The 16,692-nt window shown below is 46.0% G+C and overlaps 1 protein-coding gene across 1 annotated transcript in view; it reads right to left on the minus strand.

Moving 5' to 3' along the window:
- Positions 1 to 16,692, minus strand: part of LUC7L3 (LUC7 like 3 pre-mRNA splicing factor) — a 79,085-nt gene that overhangs the window by 41,904 nt on the left and 20,489 nt on the right. The window contains exon 3 of the mRNA XM_033962080.1: positions 12,264 to 12,303. Coding sequence (XP_033817971.1) covers positions 12,264 to 12,303 — 40 coding nt within the window. The remainder of the gene's footprint in view (positions 1 to 12,263; positions 12,304 to 16,692) is intronic.

Consider the following 16,692-nt stretch of genomic DNA (forward strand, 5'->3'; position numbering starts at 1 on the left):
TGAATACAGGTTGAAGTTAGGACTAAGGGCCCCTTTTATCAAGCTGCGGTAGGGGTTTAACGCGCGTAATACCCACGCGTTAAACCCCTACCTGCACTGAGCAGGCGTTAGTTTTTTAGCCGGCCGCAGGGGTTAGCGCGTGATGAAATTTCCAACACACTAACCCCGCTAGCATAGCTTGATAAAAGGAGGTGAACTAGATGGTGAACTAAGATGGTGAACTAGATTGAAAATTAATTAACTGACAGATAAAAGGTGGTTGGAAATGGAATTCATGCTGAAGAAAGACAGGTAAGTAGTGGAGTGCCTCAAGGATTGGTACTGGGGCCTGATTGTATTCAGTTGTGAGTGACATTGCCTTTTTGTGGATGACAAAAAAAAATTTTTGCAACATTCTAATGGACATCCTAGAGGGAGTGGAAAATAGGAGAAACAATCTATGGAAATTAGAATAGTAATATTTGGCTGTTAAAATTTAATGCAAAGAAATACAGAGTAATGCATTTGGGGAGCAGTTTTGGAGGCTGCATCTTGCTAAGGACATAAGAGTTGAAGCAGTTCAGTAGAAGGTGCCAACAATGGTATGATGTTTGCACCAAAAGATGAGAAGACAGCTGAAACTATATACCCCAGAGTAAAGGAGGAACAGGGCAGATATGATACAAATACTTAAATACTTGAAAAAGTATTGATATAAAAACAAATCTTATCCAGAGACAGGGAAGCAATAGAATAGACCTAAATTCCCTTCCTCAAGTCAGGACAGGATACCATAACTGTAGTGTTCTGTACTGACCCGAGGAAGGAGCTTTTGGCCTCTGAAAGCTTATTGAAAAATATATTAGTACAATAATATGACAATTATCTTATTTCCCATTTTTGGTTTTAATCATTTGTTAATTTGTAAAGTGGCGATTATTATTTGTCAGTTTTATATTTTGCACAGTATTACGGGACATGTGTCATTGTTTCTCTGGTGTAGCACTGTATGAAGAGTCTAGCTTCTTGGCGGTTCAGTTTACGTTTTGTCTACATATTTCTACTTTTTGTTTGTAGATATGTACCCCATGCTTGGTGTCTGTGTGAAAGAGGCCAGTTATTCTGATAGCATTAAATGTCTATGTAGAATAAATCTGTACTAATCCAGTTTGTTTAGTAGCTTGGAAAGTATTTCTAAAACTTATTGCTAAATTGAACAGTTATAGTGGACACTGATATATTATTTTGTCTGTTTGGGCTGTTTGGTTTCTCACTGAAAAGGCAATAAGCCATGTGCTATAGGTTACTGTTAAAGCATTGTCTGTACAGGTTTCAAGGTTCCTGGAAATGACAGAGAAAAGCACTCTTTTTTGAGGTTGCGGTAGTGAGGTCGCTGTAAACACACCAAAGCTCTTCACTTCCTATGGGCTTCGGTGTGGCTACTGTGGCTTTGTAAAAGAGGCCCTAAGTTATTTGCTTGTGATATTCTGAGGGCTGGACCTGATTGGATTTTTTTTTTTAATTTTCTGGCTTTGCTTTATTACTTGGAAATGGACATTGTCTATTTATGCTGTTTGGTTTCACGTCACACTGAGAAAAGCATTAAGCCATGTGCTATTTATTTGCTTTTATACTGAAAAAAGCACCAAGTAATTTGTGTGTGATATTCTGAGGGCTGATCTTGATATGTTTGCAATTGTGTCTGTTTGCTCACAAAACAAATAAACAAAAAAATATCACGTCTTGTTTTATTTTCTGAACTGAATATGAACTAAAATTTTTGGAAGAGCTTGACTAAAATATCACTAGTACTGAGCTGAAGTTTGGTTTTCTGTGCACAATGCAGAACCCAGCATGCCTCATCAGATGTCATCAGTGATGCGGCAGAGGGAAGGCCCCAGAGGAGAAGGCCGTGAAGCAGCCCATTCAGAGCGCTGCCGCTGGTTTTTGGAGGACTTGAAGCAGAGGCATGTCAGTTCTCAGAGGGTTGGGGGAGTCGCTGAACTGATGAGTCTGATTTTTTTCGGTGAATAGGGCAGCACTAGTGCCAGGGACATTTGGGGGGGGGGGGGCGATCTTAACTAGGGCTTATTTTGGGGGGTAACATAGTAAATGATGGCAGATAAAGACCTGAACGGTCCAACCAGTCTGCCCCATTAGTTATACCCATTAAAATACATGATTAAATTAACTTGTCTCTTCTTTGATATTTCTTTGGTATTGTCCTAGGTTCCAAATGCTGAAGTTGCCTTCCAAGCTCACTCCAGCCTATCCAACCATCCTGTTTGCAGGATATTTACCATAAAGTCTGTCCAGTAACATCCTTATGTTCCAAGTTAGTGGAGTTCCCATCGATGCTCTCCCCAGCCAAACTTACACCAAATCACCACATATGGGACACAGACCGTGCAAGTCTGACCAGTATCAGCCTTAGCTCTTTAATTTTACATTCTTCATTTTCTAATTAGAGATCCTCTATGTTTATCCCACGCTTTTTTTTAATTCCATCCCTTGTGGAGAGGGCTTATATTAGGAGCATCTTTAAAAATCATGCTAGGGCTTATTTTCGGGATAGGTCTTTTACTCAGGGAAACATGGTATAGGCTTAAAATGTATATTTGCAATGCCTTAGGCCCATAAAATCACAGAAAATAATTTTCTTCCCTGCATCTCCCCGTGCAAAGCAGAAAGATGAAGACTACGGGGACAGTAAGGGGATGGGGATGAATCTTTGTCCAAGCATTACCGTATTTTCGCGGATATAACGCGCACCATTGTAAAACGCGCACAGGGGTATAGCGCGCAGAAATCACGATGATATGTACAAAAACTTTTCTATACCGCGCTCAGGCATATAACGCGCATGCTGCCCGACTCTCCTCTGGCCACCCCGACTCTCCTTTCGCTCTCCCCGACTCTCCTCTGGCCACCCCGACTCTCCTTTCGCCCTCCCCGACTCTCATCTGGTTGCCCCGACTCACCCTGACTTTCGGTGCACTGCCCCGACTCTCCTCTGGTTGCCCCGACTCACCGTTCACCCGCCCTGACTTTCGGTGCACTGCCCCGCCTCTCCGTGCCTGTCCCCCTTGAAGTCCTGTCCCCCCTTGAAGGTCTGCCTGTCCCCCCTTGAAGGTCTGCCTGTCCCCCCTTGAAGTCCTGTCCCCATCCTGAAAGCCTGCCCCCCCTCGACGTCCGATTCTTCTCCCCCCTCGGCAGGACCACTCGCACCCCCACCCCGAAGGACCGCCGACTCCCCGACAATATTGGGCCAGGAGGGAGCCCAAATCCTCCTGGCCACGGCGACCCCCTAACCCCACCCCGCACTACATTACGGGCAGGAGGGATCCCAGGCCCTCCTGCCCTCGACGCAAACCCCCTCCCCCCAACGACCGCCCCCCCCCCCAAGAACCTCCGCCCGTCCCCCAGCCGACCCGCGACCCCCCTGGCCGACCCCCACGACACCCCCACCCGCCTTCCCCGTACTTTGTGTAGTTGGGCCAGAAGGGAGCCCAAACCCTCCTGGCCACGGCGACCCCCTAACCCCACCCCGCACTACATTACGGGCAGGAGGGATCCCAGGCCCTCCTGCCCTCGACGCAAACCCCCCTCCCTCCAACGACCGCCCCCCCCCAAGAACCTCCGACCGACCCGCGACCCCCCTGGCCGACCCCCCCACCCCCCTTCCCCGTACCTTTGGAAGTTGGCCGGACAGACGGGAGCCAAACCCGCCTGTCCGGCAGGCAGCCAACGAAGGAATGAGGCCGGATTGGCCCATCCGTCCTAAAGCTCCGCCTACTGGTGGGGCCTAAGGCGCGTGGGCCAATCAGAATAGGCCCTGGAGCCTTAGGTCCCACCTGGGGGCGCGGCCTGAGACACATGGTCGGGTTTGGCCCATGTGCCTCAGGCCACGCCCCCAGGTGGGACCTAAGGCTCCAGGGCCTATTCTGATTGGCCCACGCGCCTTAGGCCCCACCAGTAGGCGGAGCTTTAGGACGGATGGGCCAATCCGGCCTCATTCCTTCGTTGGCTGCCTGCCGGACAGGCGGGTTTGGCTCCCGTCTGTCCGGCCAACTTCCAAAGGTACGGGGAAGGGGGGTGGGGGGGTCGGTCAGGGGGGTCGCGGGTCGGTCGGAGGTTCTTGGGGGGGGGGCGGTCGTTGGAGGGAGGGGGGGTTGCGTCGAGGGCAGGAGGGCCTGGGATCCCTCCTGCCGGTAATGTAGTGCGGGGTGGGGTTAGGGGGTCGCCGTGGCCAGGAGGGTTTGGGCTCCCTTCTGGCCCAACTACACAAAGTACGGGGAAGGCGGGTGGGGGTGTCGTGGGGGTCGGCCAGGGGGGTCGCGGGTCGGCTGGGGGACGGGCGGAGGTTCTTGGGGGGGGGCGGTCGTTGGGGGGAGGGGGTTTGCGTCGAGGGCAGGAGGGCCTGGGATCCCTCCTGCCCGTAATGTAGTGCGGGGTGGGGTTAGGGGGTCGCCGTGGCCAGGAGGGTTTGGGCTCCCTCCTGGCCCGATATTGTTGGGGAGTCGGCGGTCCTTCGGGGTGAGGGTGCGAGTGGTCCTGCCGGGGGGGGGATGTATCGGACGTCGGGGAGTCGGCCGGGCAAGAGGGCTTGGGCTCCCTCTTGCTCCGATCGTGGATGCGGGTGCGGGTGGGAGCGCGTGCGAGCGGTCGTTCGGGGTGGGGGTGCGAGCGGTCCTGCTGGGGGGGTGAATCGGGCGTCGGGCGGGGTGGGAACTATGTTTAAAAACTTTTGTATACCGCGCTCAGGCATATAACGCGCGAGGGGTATGCGCGGTACGTAAAATCACGTATAACGCGCGCGTTATATCCGCGAAAATACGGTATTCTCTATTGGCCATCATTTATAATCTCTTTCCAGTTTGCCCTTTTCTGATGTCTGCTATACACTTTAACCAGATTTTGTACTCAAGACCATGGCATATTATTCTTTTCAATTTTATTTGGTGCTTTTAATAGGGTGCCTTACACAGTACTACTGTAGATAATCTACAAGTTGTCACATGTGCTAAAGTGAAAAGATAACCAAAGAAAAATTTAAGAATCTAAGCAAAACAAATTACTGTGTTCCACTTATAGAAACTGGAGACATTTGAGCACATGTCATAAAAATAGGAACAGATGAAGCATTTTGAAACCAAGAGTAGACTGTTGGAAGAGCAAAGATAAAGCAAGAGACAAAAGTAGAGAGATAAAAGGAAAATCAGCTGTGAAATGATTTGGCAGTAAATAAATGTAAGGGGTTTTATTTATTTCATTTTTTTTTTTATCCCGTTGTCCCCAAAGAGCTCAAAACGGCTTACAGTTTAAACATATATTATATCGTTGACAGGTTACAATTTGCCAATTACAGAACAAGTTTACAATACAAGGTTGCATCCTAACTTGATACAAACAAAAATATTTGAGTTTCCAGGTTACAATTTGCCATAGTTATCCTTAATAGTGCATGTTTTTTTCAATACAAGTTTTTATCCACATGTGACATATTGGGATCTAGTACCAATATACATTTCTCTGGAATCCCTTGGTCATGGGCAAGGAATGGCTGTTTCTCCTCCTTTTTTGTGTGTACGAGAGCCTGGTAAAACTTGATAGCCTAAGGGACATATGCCTAGTGTAACTATCATTGTCTTTAAGCCAGGCTTTAATAATCAGGACAATGTCCCAGTTTTTATCTGTGAGGTCTATTAGAATGATGTCTTTGATAGTTACTGATCTGGCAGTTGTGAGGAAGATAGATATTTTTTTTGTGGTAGGGGTGTATGAGAAAAATGAGATTTCTCTCAGGTTGTGGGGGCTGTGTTGAGAAGCATTTTTTGGTTGATGATAACTGGGATAGGAAAGAACATGATGGGTAAGATTATTAGAAGTTTAAGGTATCAGCTAACACCAGCTGATACTGGTCAGACTTGCACGGTCTGTGTCCCATATATGGTGATTTGGTGTAAGATGGGCTGGGAGGGCATCGATGGGAACTCCACTAACTTGGAACATGAGGATGTTACTGGACAGACTTTATGGTAAATATCCTGCAAACAGGATGGTTGGATAGCCTGGAGTGAGCTTGGATGGCAACTTCAGCATTTGGAACCTAGGACAATACCAGGTGGACTTTACAGTCTATGACCCAGAAAGCACAGTTACTTACCGTAACAGGTGTTATCCAGGGACAGCAGGCAGATATTCTTGACTGATGGGTGACGGCACCGACGGAGCCCCGGTACGGACAATTTTAGAGTGATTGCACTCTAAGAACTTTTTAGAAAGTTCTAGCTCGGCCGCACCGCGCACGCGCGAGTGCCCTCCCGCCCGACAGAGGCGCGCGGTCCCTCAGTTAGTATAAGCCAGCTAAGAAGCCAACCCGGGGAGGTGGGTGGGACGCAAGAATATCTGCCTGCTGTCCCTGGATAACACCTGTTACGGTAAGTAACTGTGCTTTATCCCAGGACAAGCAGGCAGCATATTCTTGACTGATGGGTGACCTCTAAGCTAACAAAAAGAGGGATGGAGGGAAGGTTGGCCATTAAGAAAACAAATTTTGTAAAACAGATTGGCCGAAGTGACCATCCCTTCTGGAGAATGCATCCAGACAATAATGAGATGTAAAAGTGTGAACTGAGGACCAAGTAGCAGCTTTGCAGATTTCCTCAATAGGAGTGGAACGGAGGAAAGCTACAGATGCTGCCATTGCTCTGACTCTATGGGCCGTGACAGAACCTTCCAGTGTCAGTCCGGTCTGAGCATAACAGAATGAAATGCACGCTGCTAGCCAATTAGACAACGTACGTTTAGAAACAGGACGTCCCAATTTATTCGGATCAAAGGACAGAAAAAGCTGGGGAACTGATCTGTGGGGTTTCGTACGCTCCAGATAGTAAGCAAGAGCCCTTTTACAATCCAAAGTATGCAGAGCTTGTTCCCCAGAATGAGAATGAGGTTTTGGAAAGAAAACCGGTAGAACAATGGATTGGTTGAGATGAAATTCAGAAACAACCTTGGGGAGAAACTTTGGATGTGTGCGCAGAACCACCTTGTCATGGTGAAAAACCGTAAAAGGTGGATCTGCAACCAGTGCATGAAGCTCACTGACTCTCCTGGCAGAGGTAAGAGCAATAAGGAAAAGTACTTTCCAAGTGAGAAATTTGAAAGGAGAAGTAGCTAAAGGTTCAAATGGAGGTTTCATTAAAGCTGAAAGAACCACATTGAGATCCCAGATAACCGGAGGGGCTTTAAGAGGTGGTTTCACATTGAAAAGCCCACGCATGAACCTGGACACCAGGGGATGAGCTGAAAGAAGTTTTCCATGGACTGGCTCATGAAAAGCTGCAATGGCACTGAGGTGGACCCTGATGGAAGAGGACTTCAGGCCAGAGTCAGACAAAGAAAGAAGATAATCCAACAACGCCTCCACTGCTAGGGAAGTGGGATCAAGATGATGAAGAAGACACCAGGAAGAAAATCTCGTCCACTTTTGATGGTAACATTGTAGAGTGGCTGGTTTCCTGGAGGCATCCAGAATGGAACGAACGGGCTGAGACAAAAGAGTATCAGTCGAGTTCAGCCCGAGAGATACCAAGCCATCAGGTGTAGAGACTGAAGGTTGGGATGCAGAAGGGTTCCCTGCTGTTGGGTAAGCAGAGAAGGAAACAGAGGAAGAAGAAAAGGTTCCCTGGAACTGAGTTGAAGTAGAAGGGAGAACCAATGTTGCCTGGGCCACCTCGGAGCAATCAGAATCATGGTGGCTCGTTCCCTCTTGAGCTTGAACAAGGTTCTCAACATGAGAGGCAGAGGAGGGAAGGCGTACAGGAACAGATTCGACCAGTCGAGGAGAAAAGCATCTGCTGTTAGACGGTGTGGAGAGTAAAGTCTGGAGCAGAATAGGGGCAGCTGATGATTGTGAGGAGCTGCAAAGAGGTCTATCTGAGGAGTGCCCCATTGATCGAAGATAGACTGCAGAGTCACGGGATCGAGTGTCCACTCGTGAGGTTGGAGAATTCTGCTGAGTTTGTCCGCTAAGGAATTCTGTTTCCCCTGAATGTATATAGCTTTCAGGAAGAGATGGTGATCTATGGCCCAAGTCCAGATCTTCTGGGCTTCCTGGCATAAAAGGCGAGAGCCTGTCCCACCCTGTTTGTTGATGTAGTACATCGCAACCTGATTGTCTGTGCACAACAGAAGGACCTGAGGAAAGAGAAGATGTTGGAAGGCCTTGAGGGCGTAAAACATCGCTCTGAGTTCCAGGAAATTGATTTGATGCTTCCTTTCCTGGGCTGACCAAAGACCTTGAGTCTGGAACTCGTTCAAGTGAGCTCCCCATGCGTACAGAGAGGCGTCGGTGGTGATGACTAGTTGATGAGGAGGTTGATGGAACAGAAGACCTCTGGATAGATTTGAGGATACCAACCACCATTGAAGAGACTGACGAAGAGATGATGTCACAGATATGTGTCGTGAGCAAGGATCCGACGCTTGGGACCACTGGGTAGCAAGGGTCCATTGAGGAGTGCGCAGGTGAAGACGGGCATGAGGTGTGACATGAACTGTGGATGCCATGTGCCCCAAGAGTACCATCATTTGTCTTGCTGAGATGGACGGCAGAGGAAGCACCTGGTGACATAGAGACTGAAGAGTCTGGAGACGATTGGATGGTAGGAAAGCTCTCATGAGGAGTGTATCCAGGATCGCTCCAATGAATTGAAGTCTCTGAGTGGGAATGATATGAGATTTGGGTAGATTGATCTCGAATCCCAGAAGTTGTAGAAACTGGATGGTGTGGTTGGTGGCCAGAAGGACTGCTTGAGCGGAAGTGTCTTTGATCAACCAATCGTCCAGGTAAGGAAATACATGCAGGTGGTGAGAGCGTAGAAATGCCGCTACCACAATGAGACATTTGGTGAATACCCTTGGAGATGAGGCAAGACCGAAGGGCAGCACCTTGTACTGGTAATGACAATGATTGATCATGAATCGGAGATATGGTCTTGAGGTTACATTGATCGGTATGTGAGTGTAAGCCTCTTTGAGATCGAGGGAGCATAGCCAGTCGTTTTGATTTAGAAGGGGATAAAGGATGGCTAAAGAAAGCATCTTGAATTTTTCTTTTACTAGATGAATGTTGAGATCGCGAAGATCCAGGATAGGTCTGAGATCTCCTGTCTTTTTGGGAACTAGAAAGTAACGGGAGTAGAATCCCTGCCCCTTTTGATCTAGAGGAACTTCCTCTATAGCGTTCAGAAGGAGGAGGGATTGGACCTCCTGAATAAGGAGGGTCGATTGAGGACTGTTCAAAGCAGACTCTTTTGGCAGGCTTTGAGGTGGAAGAGTCTGAAAGTTGAGAGAGTAGCCGTGGCGGATGATGTTGAGGACCCATTGGTCCGATGTGATTACTTCCCACCGGCTGAGGAACAGAGAAAGTCGACCTCCTATAGGCTGAGGCAGGAGAGCAGGAATAGGGATACTGGCTATACTGTGGAGAATGAAGTCAAAAGGGCTGTGACTTCTGCTGAGGAGGTTGTTTTACAGCTTGTTGCTGCTGCTGTTGTCTGGGAGGCTGACGTTGTTGTTGCCTCTGACGCCTAGGTTGCTGAGCAGTGGTAGTCAATGGACGAGCTGTGAAGCGGCGTTGATAGGCCGATTGCTGCCTGTATGGTCTTGGCGGAGGAGGCTTCTTTTTATTTTTGAGCAGGGTATCCCAGCGCGTCTCATGAGCAGAGAGCTTTTGTGTGGTTGAGTCCATGGAATCCCCAAAGAGCTCATCCCCTAGGCATGGGGCATTGGCTAACCGATCTTGATGGTTAACATCAAGCTCGGATACCCGAAGCCAGGCCAAACGACGCATAGCTACTGACATTGCTGTCGCTCTGGATGTAAGTTCAAAGGTGTCATATATGGATCTAACCATAAACTTACGTAATTGTAGAAGAGACGACAAGCATGTGTGAAAAGCAGGATGCTTTCGTGAAGGAAGATATTTTTCGAAAGAAGCCATGGTGGTAAGGAGATGCTTTAAATAAAAAGAAAAATGAAAAGCATAATTACTAGCCCTATTTGCTAACATAGCATTTTGGTAGAGCCTCTTACCAAATTTATCCATGGCCCTTCCTTCTCTGCCAGGAGGGACAGATGCATATACACTGGCTCCTGAAGTCTTTTTAAGGGTGGATTCGACAAATAAGGATTCATGTGGAAGTTGAGGTTTGTCGAACCCAGGAATGGGAATTACCTTATATAGAGAATCCAGTTTACGTGGGGCCCCTGGGACAGTTAAAGGAGTCTCTAAATTCTTATAGAAAGTTTCCCTCAAGATGTCATGAAGGGGAAGTTTCAAAAATTCCTTTGGAGGCTGATCAAAATCAAGGGCATCCAAAAAAGCTTTAGACTTTTTGGATTCAGCCTCCAAAGGAATGGACAAGGACTCACACATCTCTTTCAAAAAACTAGAGAAAGAGGAAGTGGCCTGTTTGGAGGATGGGTCAGGGACAGCCGAATCCTCCTCCTCTGAGGAACATTCGCCTTCAGAAAGAAAGGGTTCCTCTGAGTCTCCCCACAGATCAGGGTCCCTGACATGGGAAGAATGGTCCCGAGACTCAGGTGTCGACGTTTGCATGTGTCGGGTTTTGCGCACCGACTTACCCGACCTCATCGATACCGAGTCAGGAGAAGTTATCGGTCGCACCGGTGCCGAAGTCTGCACCGATTGATGGTGAGCTCTCGGCTCCGGTGCAAGGACTGGCATCGATACCGATGAGGTTAGGTGAAGCGGTACCGAGACAGTGGAAGCGGGTAACACGGGTTCCACAATCGGTATCGATACGGGTTGATCCACAACCGGTACCGGTGGCTCGGTGCGGACTGGCACCGGAAGGTTCGGTGTCATGATAGCAGGAAGGAGTCGTTCTAATTGCTCCTTAAGCTGCACCTGAAGGATGGCCGTAATGCGGTCATCGAGGGATGGCACCGGTACCGCTTTTTTCTTCTGCGGTACCTGCGGTGCCGCTCGACGCCCCGGAGATGAGGAGCCCGATGTCGAGGGACTCACCTCTATAGGGGCGGAGCGCTTCCGCTGGCGTCTTACAGGCGGCAGGATTGGACTCACTGCACTCGAGGCCGGAAGACGTTCCAGCGGGGAAGGCTTCTTAGCCGGCTTACCTGACTGTTGAGATGCCGGTGTGGAATCACGCGGCGTCGAAGACGAGGGTGCCGACTGAATCGGTGCCGAAGCCGGAGTCGAAGGAACGGGGTCGGACATCTCGGCACCGAATAACAATCGCTGCTGAATTTGGCGATTTTTCAATGTCCGTTTTTTTAAAGTAGCACAGCGGGTGCAAGAAGAGGCCTGATGCTCAGGACCCAAACACTGTAAACACCAGTTGTGTGGGTCCGTGAGAGATATAGGCCTAGCACACCGCTGGCACTTTTTAAAACCCGGTTGAGGGGGCATGAAAGTAAAAACGGCTTCCGCCAAATCGAAGGCCGAGGCTTCGATGGTGGCAGAAGGCCCCGCCGGGGAAAACCGAAAACTGAAGAATAAAAATGAAAGTTTTTTTTTTTTTAAATGGAAAGAAAGAAAAAAGGCAATTTAAGCCAAAACGTTTACGCGAGCGGGAAGGCAAGTTAGGAGAAAATTTCAACAGCCGTTGAAAACGCGTCTTCTTAGCTCCGCGGAAACTAAGAAACTGAGGGACCGCGCGCCCCTGTCGGGCGGGAGGGCACTCGCGCGTGCGCGGTGCGGCCGAGCTAGAACTTTCTAAAAAGTTCTTAGAGTGCAATCACTCTAAAATTGTCCGTACCGGGGCTCCGTCGGTGCCGTCACCCATCAGTCAAGAATATGCTGCCTGCTTGTCCTGGGATAAATATGATAACTGGGATAGGAAAGAACATGATGGGTAAGATTATTATAAGTTTAAGGTATATAGCATTTGGGTTGTTGAATTATATTTTTTGTTACCTTGATTCTGTGTCAGTTGGACTTGGTTAGGCAACAGGTAGGTGGGTCTATATATGTGAGCATAGGGGTGGGTGGGATTGGACAATGCTATTTGATTAGGAGTTCAGAAGTATGAACAGTGAGGATTTCATAAATGATAAGTTTAGGAAGATCAGAAAATAAGATATTACTGTAATCTAAGCAAGATATGAAAACGCATGTTAACTGACTTCATAAAATCATCAGGAGGAGAAATGTAACCATGTATGCACAATAAACATTTCACAAAAAAAGAAGCAACAATTGCAGAAAAAAACTGAAATCAGCAGCATATACTTACTGCTTGCGTAGATTTTCATCATGAATCTTTTCACAAGGACCTAAAAGTAAACATAAAAAACTTTGAACTCGTGTATATGTATATATATATATATATATATATATATAATTATATTAAAAAAAAAAAAAAAGTGTGAAGTTGGGAATACAAAGCACTATTTTGCTCTTCTAGACCACCACAGAGAAATTTAGTTTAGTTATTTAAAAAACTGATTAACCTCCTTTCAAGTCCGGTAATACTGTACCTCAAAGCAGTGTACAAATCTTATTCTGAAAATACCAACCTATGTATTTCCCAGTTCTTGTTTACTTTTGGGATTTTAAAAACTTGTGCAACAATATTTACTTTGAATCATATGATCCACAGTCTGCCCGATTACCTAGTTTACATATTCTAACTACACATGCTAAATTTCCTGAGGGAATTATTTCATCATTTAGAAAGCAGCTCTAAAGTGCAGATACTCATCCAAGAGAAAGTGCTGATAGAACTTTGCAGATGACTTCTGCTTCTAGGAAAGCCAATTTCCTTCTAGGTTTTATGACAGAGAAAGTGAAATTTGTTCTTACTTGCTAATTTCCTTTGCTTGACTCCTGCTAGACCAGTCCAGGCAAATAGGTTATGCTTTCAAACCAGTAGATAGAGACCAAGAATATTGGGCTTTCAGAGGCATCATTACAAGTATAAAGAGTGTAGCAGCCCTGAAATTGCCAATTTACTATTGCCAAAGCAGATCTGAAAAATGAACATACCATTAACATATGACTATACACTTCTCCCTCCGAATTCGCTGTGATAGGGGATTAACAGACCTGCGAATACAGAAAAACCGCAAATAACTTTTTCATGTGTTATTCGCTGTTTTCTATTAAAAACCATTGTGAATATGGTGAAACCGCGAATAACATGATGGGAGACCTGGACTGTTCCAGAAGGAGAGGCAAAACACGGTGAAGAAAGTGCTGGGAATCAGTGATTTCTCTATGCAAGGTAATGTAATTTTTTTTGGGGGGGAGGAGCTAGCAAGCTAAAAACCGTATATAATCGAAACCGCGAATGCTGAAGCCATGAATACGGAGGGAGAAGTGTATATTCACAGACTATGATCACGGACATTGCCCAAGGAAATAATGCAATTTCAACTCAACTGCTGTGGATGCCAAGAGAAATATTCTTACATTTTATACTCCCCAGATGGGTAATTCCATGTCAAGTGGTCTAGGACTCCCCATCTCACCATCACGGATTTTGATGAAATTTTGCATGCTGAATCCTACATAACCCAACTGAACTCTGGTAAAGTTTTAGATCCACCAGTGGAATACTTGTGGAGATAATATACCATGACCAAGTACAGTATCCTTGTAAATTTTTCGCAGCTTTGAGTCAAAGTATTTCCTTGGTCATATGAGCAAAATAAATGAAACTTGGTGATCTTATACACCTTTTTACAATCTATTCAATGGAACTAATGCAAATATTCATTTTTTTTTAAACTGGCATACATAAAAGCCTCAAAGTGGATTAAAAAAAAATGGATGCACTAAAAATTTCAAAGTTTAGCATTCTATGGCTCCTGTAATAATGAAGCTATCCCCTTAAAGTTTTGTCTATTTTGTGACATGACTGTTCTCAAATATATAATTTCAATTTATAAGCTAATCTCATTACTTTACAATTCGACTTTAAATTTTGTGATTTTTCAAACAAACCAAACAAACCCCAAAAACATTAAAAATAGGGTATTTTCAATTGCTTTTGCATAAAAGAATCTACAAACATTTTTAAACTAGCTCTACTAGAAACAAAACGTTGTTTCAAACCCCCTGAAAAAGTTGGTTTTGTTTTTTTAATGTGAGCAAACAGTGCTTAAAAAAAATAAGGGTCAAAGAAGTTTCTGTGGTAACAGCATACATTAACATCCAAATATGGTAGCTCTTCAAGTTGCACTTGTTATAGGACTGTTCTTTGTATATTTATAAGGAACATATTTGACTGCGCTTGTCCATGGTGGCACTGCCAATACCAGATCAATAAATTTGAACCTGCCATCGCCATATAGGTTACAGCTGATAGTCATGCAATACCAGCCATTGGTGGGTCTCCTGGTGCACGTCCCCAAGCCTGCAGTCTTGGTTTCTTCATCAAGGTTCCAAAGCCTTGAGCATGTTATCTGTCTGATTCCTAAGCCAATAATGGGCAGCTTAACCTAGGGTCCCAAGCTGTCTTCGTTCCTTCATTACATTTTATTGAATTTATGAGCCACATTTGCTTTTGAAATCTGATATTGTCACCCAGATGATGTAACCGATGGAGCAGAGAGCACAGAAATGAGAAATTGTTTCGGCACCCAACAAATGTCTAGTCTTTCAGGTCAGTAAAATGAACTAGCAGAGCCATGTGGGTGCATAAACTTTATCAAGGCGTCATTTTCTTCCATTGATACTTCAAAAAATGTTGGCAATATATCATAAATGCAAGCAATATAATAACCAGGAGGCAGTTGTGATATTCTCAGGTCTCATACTGTACAGTAGTGTCCTTATTAGAAGTTCTGGTCACAAAGTACAGTACGTATGTGTGATTTGTGTTTGTTTTTTTAATTTTGTGGTTACCATTATGAAGATATTGTGTGTACATGAAAAATGAATGGAAGAAACTGCATTACAATTAGTACTATTATAATGGGGGTGGAGTAGAGAATGACACGGTGGCTGTTACCCGCAGGTAACCCGCTGAAACGGTGAGGGGGGAAAAGTGCTCACTGCGGGTACGGGGACAAGGCGATCCACCGCCCCGTGGAGTGATGAATGGCCTTGTCCCCGCAGTTAAGGGAGGGGGGCATGCACAATTGGTGACCATGCGCAGCCCCCCACCTCCTTCCTACCTAACTGAATCTATCTATCTATCTCCCTCCCTCCCCCTTACCTTCGTGGTGCGTTTTGAATAACTTCTTCACAAAGCCATCGGAGCCTGCAAGCAGTAGCATGCATGTGTGGGCAGAAGCTTCTCCTCTGACACAACTTCTGGTTGCGTCGGATGAAAAGCTTCCACCCACACATGCACGCTACTGCTTGCAGGCTCCGACAGCTTTGAAGATGTTACTCAAAACGCGCCACGAAGGTAAAGGGGAGGGCGGGAGATAGATAGATTCAGGTAGGTAGGAAGGAGGGAGGGGGCCGCGCGAGGGGTGCCGAAGGGCGATGAGAGTGAAAGGTGGTGGAGGAAAGGAACAAACATTGAAGGGAACTGGGGAAGACAGAGTGGGGAGAAGACACTGAAGGGAAATGGGGAAGACAGAGTGGGGAGAAGATGCTGGAAGGGAAGAAGATAGAGATGCCAGACTATGAGGGAGCGGAGGGAATAAGATGGGTGACGGGAGAGGCACAGTAACAGAGCAAATGGAAGACACAGAAAGAAGACAGACAGCGGATGGAAGGAATTGAATTAGAAGATGAGGGAAGCAGAAACCAGACAACAAAGGTAGAAAAAAAAATTCTATTTATTTATTTTCTTTTTTTTTTCTTTAGGATAAAGTAGTATATCAGTTGTGTTTATAAAAATTTATAAACAAAGCCCTGCCAGCTGAACATCTCTTTCTCTAGTTCAGCAGCCAGAACTTTGATTTATATGGAAGGAATAAGCTAAATATTGCAGTACTGAGGCTTGCATGGATGCTGCAGGGATAGTGGGGACCGGGACAGTGATCGTGGGGATGGGGCAGTGACAGGGATGGTGGTCGTAGGGATGGGGCGATGATGGGGATAATTTTTTTCCCTGTGTCATTCTCTAGGTCAGGGGCGGAGCTTGGGCTGGGGTACTTGGTTGGTATTTGTTAGACTTAGGGGGTACTTAGCTTGAAAATGTTGAGAAACACTGGTTTAGGTGACTTATGGAGTTCACTCTGTAAGGGCCCCTTTTACAAAACCACAGTGTGATTCTCCCATGGAAAATGCACCAAAGTCCATTCAATTCCTTTGGGCTTCAGTGCGTTTGCTGTGGCAGAATTGCTATCGCAGCTTTGTATAAGGAGCCCTAAGGCAGGAACTACAGTCTCTGTGCTATGTCTTAAACAAAAACCAGATTGCCGGGGATGTAAAGCATTAACTGATTCAACATGAGTTTGAAGTTGGTTGAATACCACTCTCTCAAATACGGTAATTTTGAAAGAAAAGGAAGGTTTGATACTGGTCAGTAGTTATTCGGAATAAGAGGATCTGAATTACTTTTTTTCAAGGGTGGCTTAAATGCTACTGAAATCTTATTTGATTTCCTTATATAGATTTGTTTTATTGAAATTTAATAAAAGATTGGACCGACGAAGACTTTTTGTAGCTAGTAATATGAAATGCCTAGCTACATTCTGAAGGTACATACACAAAAAACTATTTAATGAAAATTTCTTATCTATATATGTGGGGCCGCTGTT

This window comes from Geotrypetes seraphini, chromosome 10, assembly GCF_902459505.1.
Source record: "Geotrypetes seraphini chromosome 10, aGeoSer1.1, whole genome shotgun sequence".
NCBI lineage: Eukaryota > Metazoa > Chordata > Amphibia > Gymnophiona > Dermophiidae > Geotrypetes > Geotrypetes seraphini.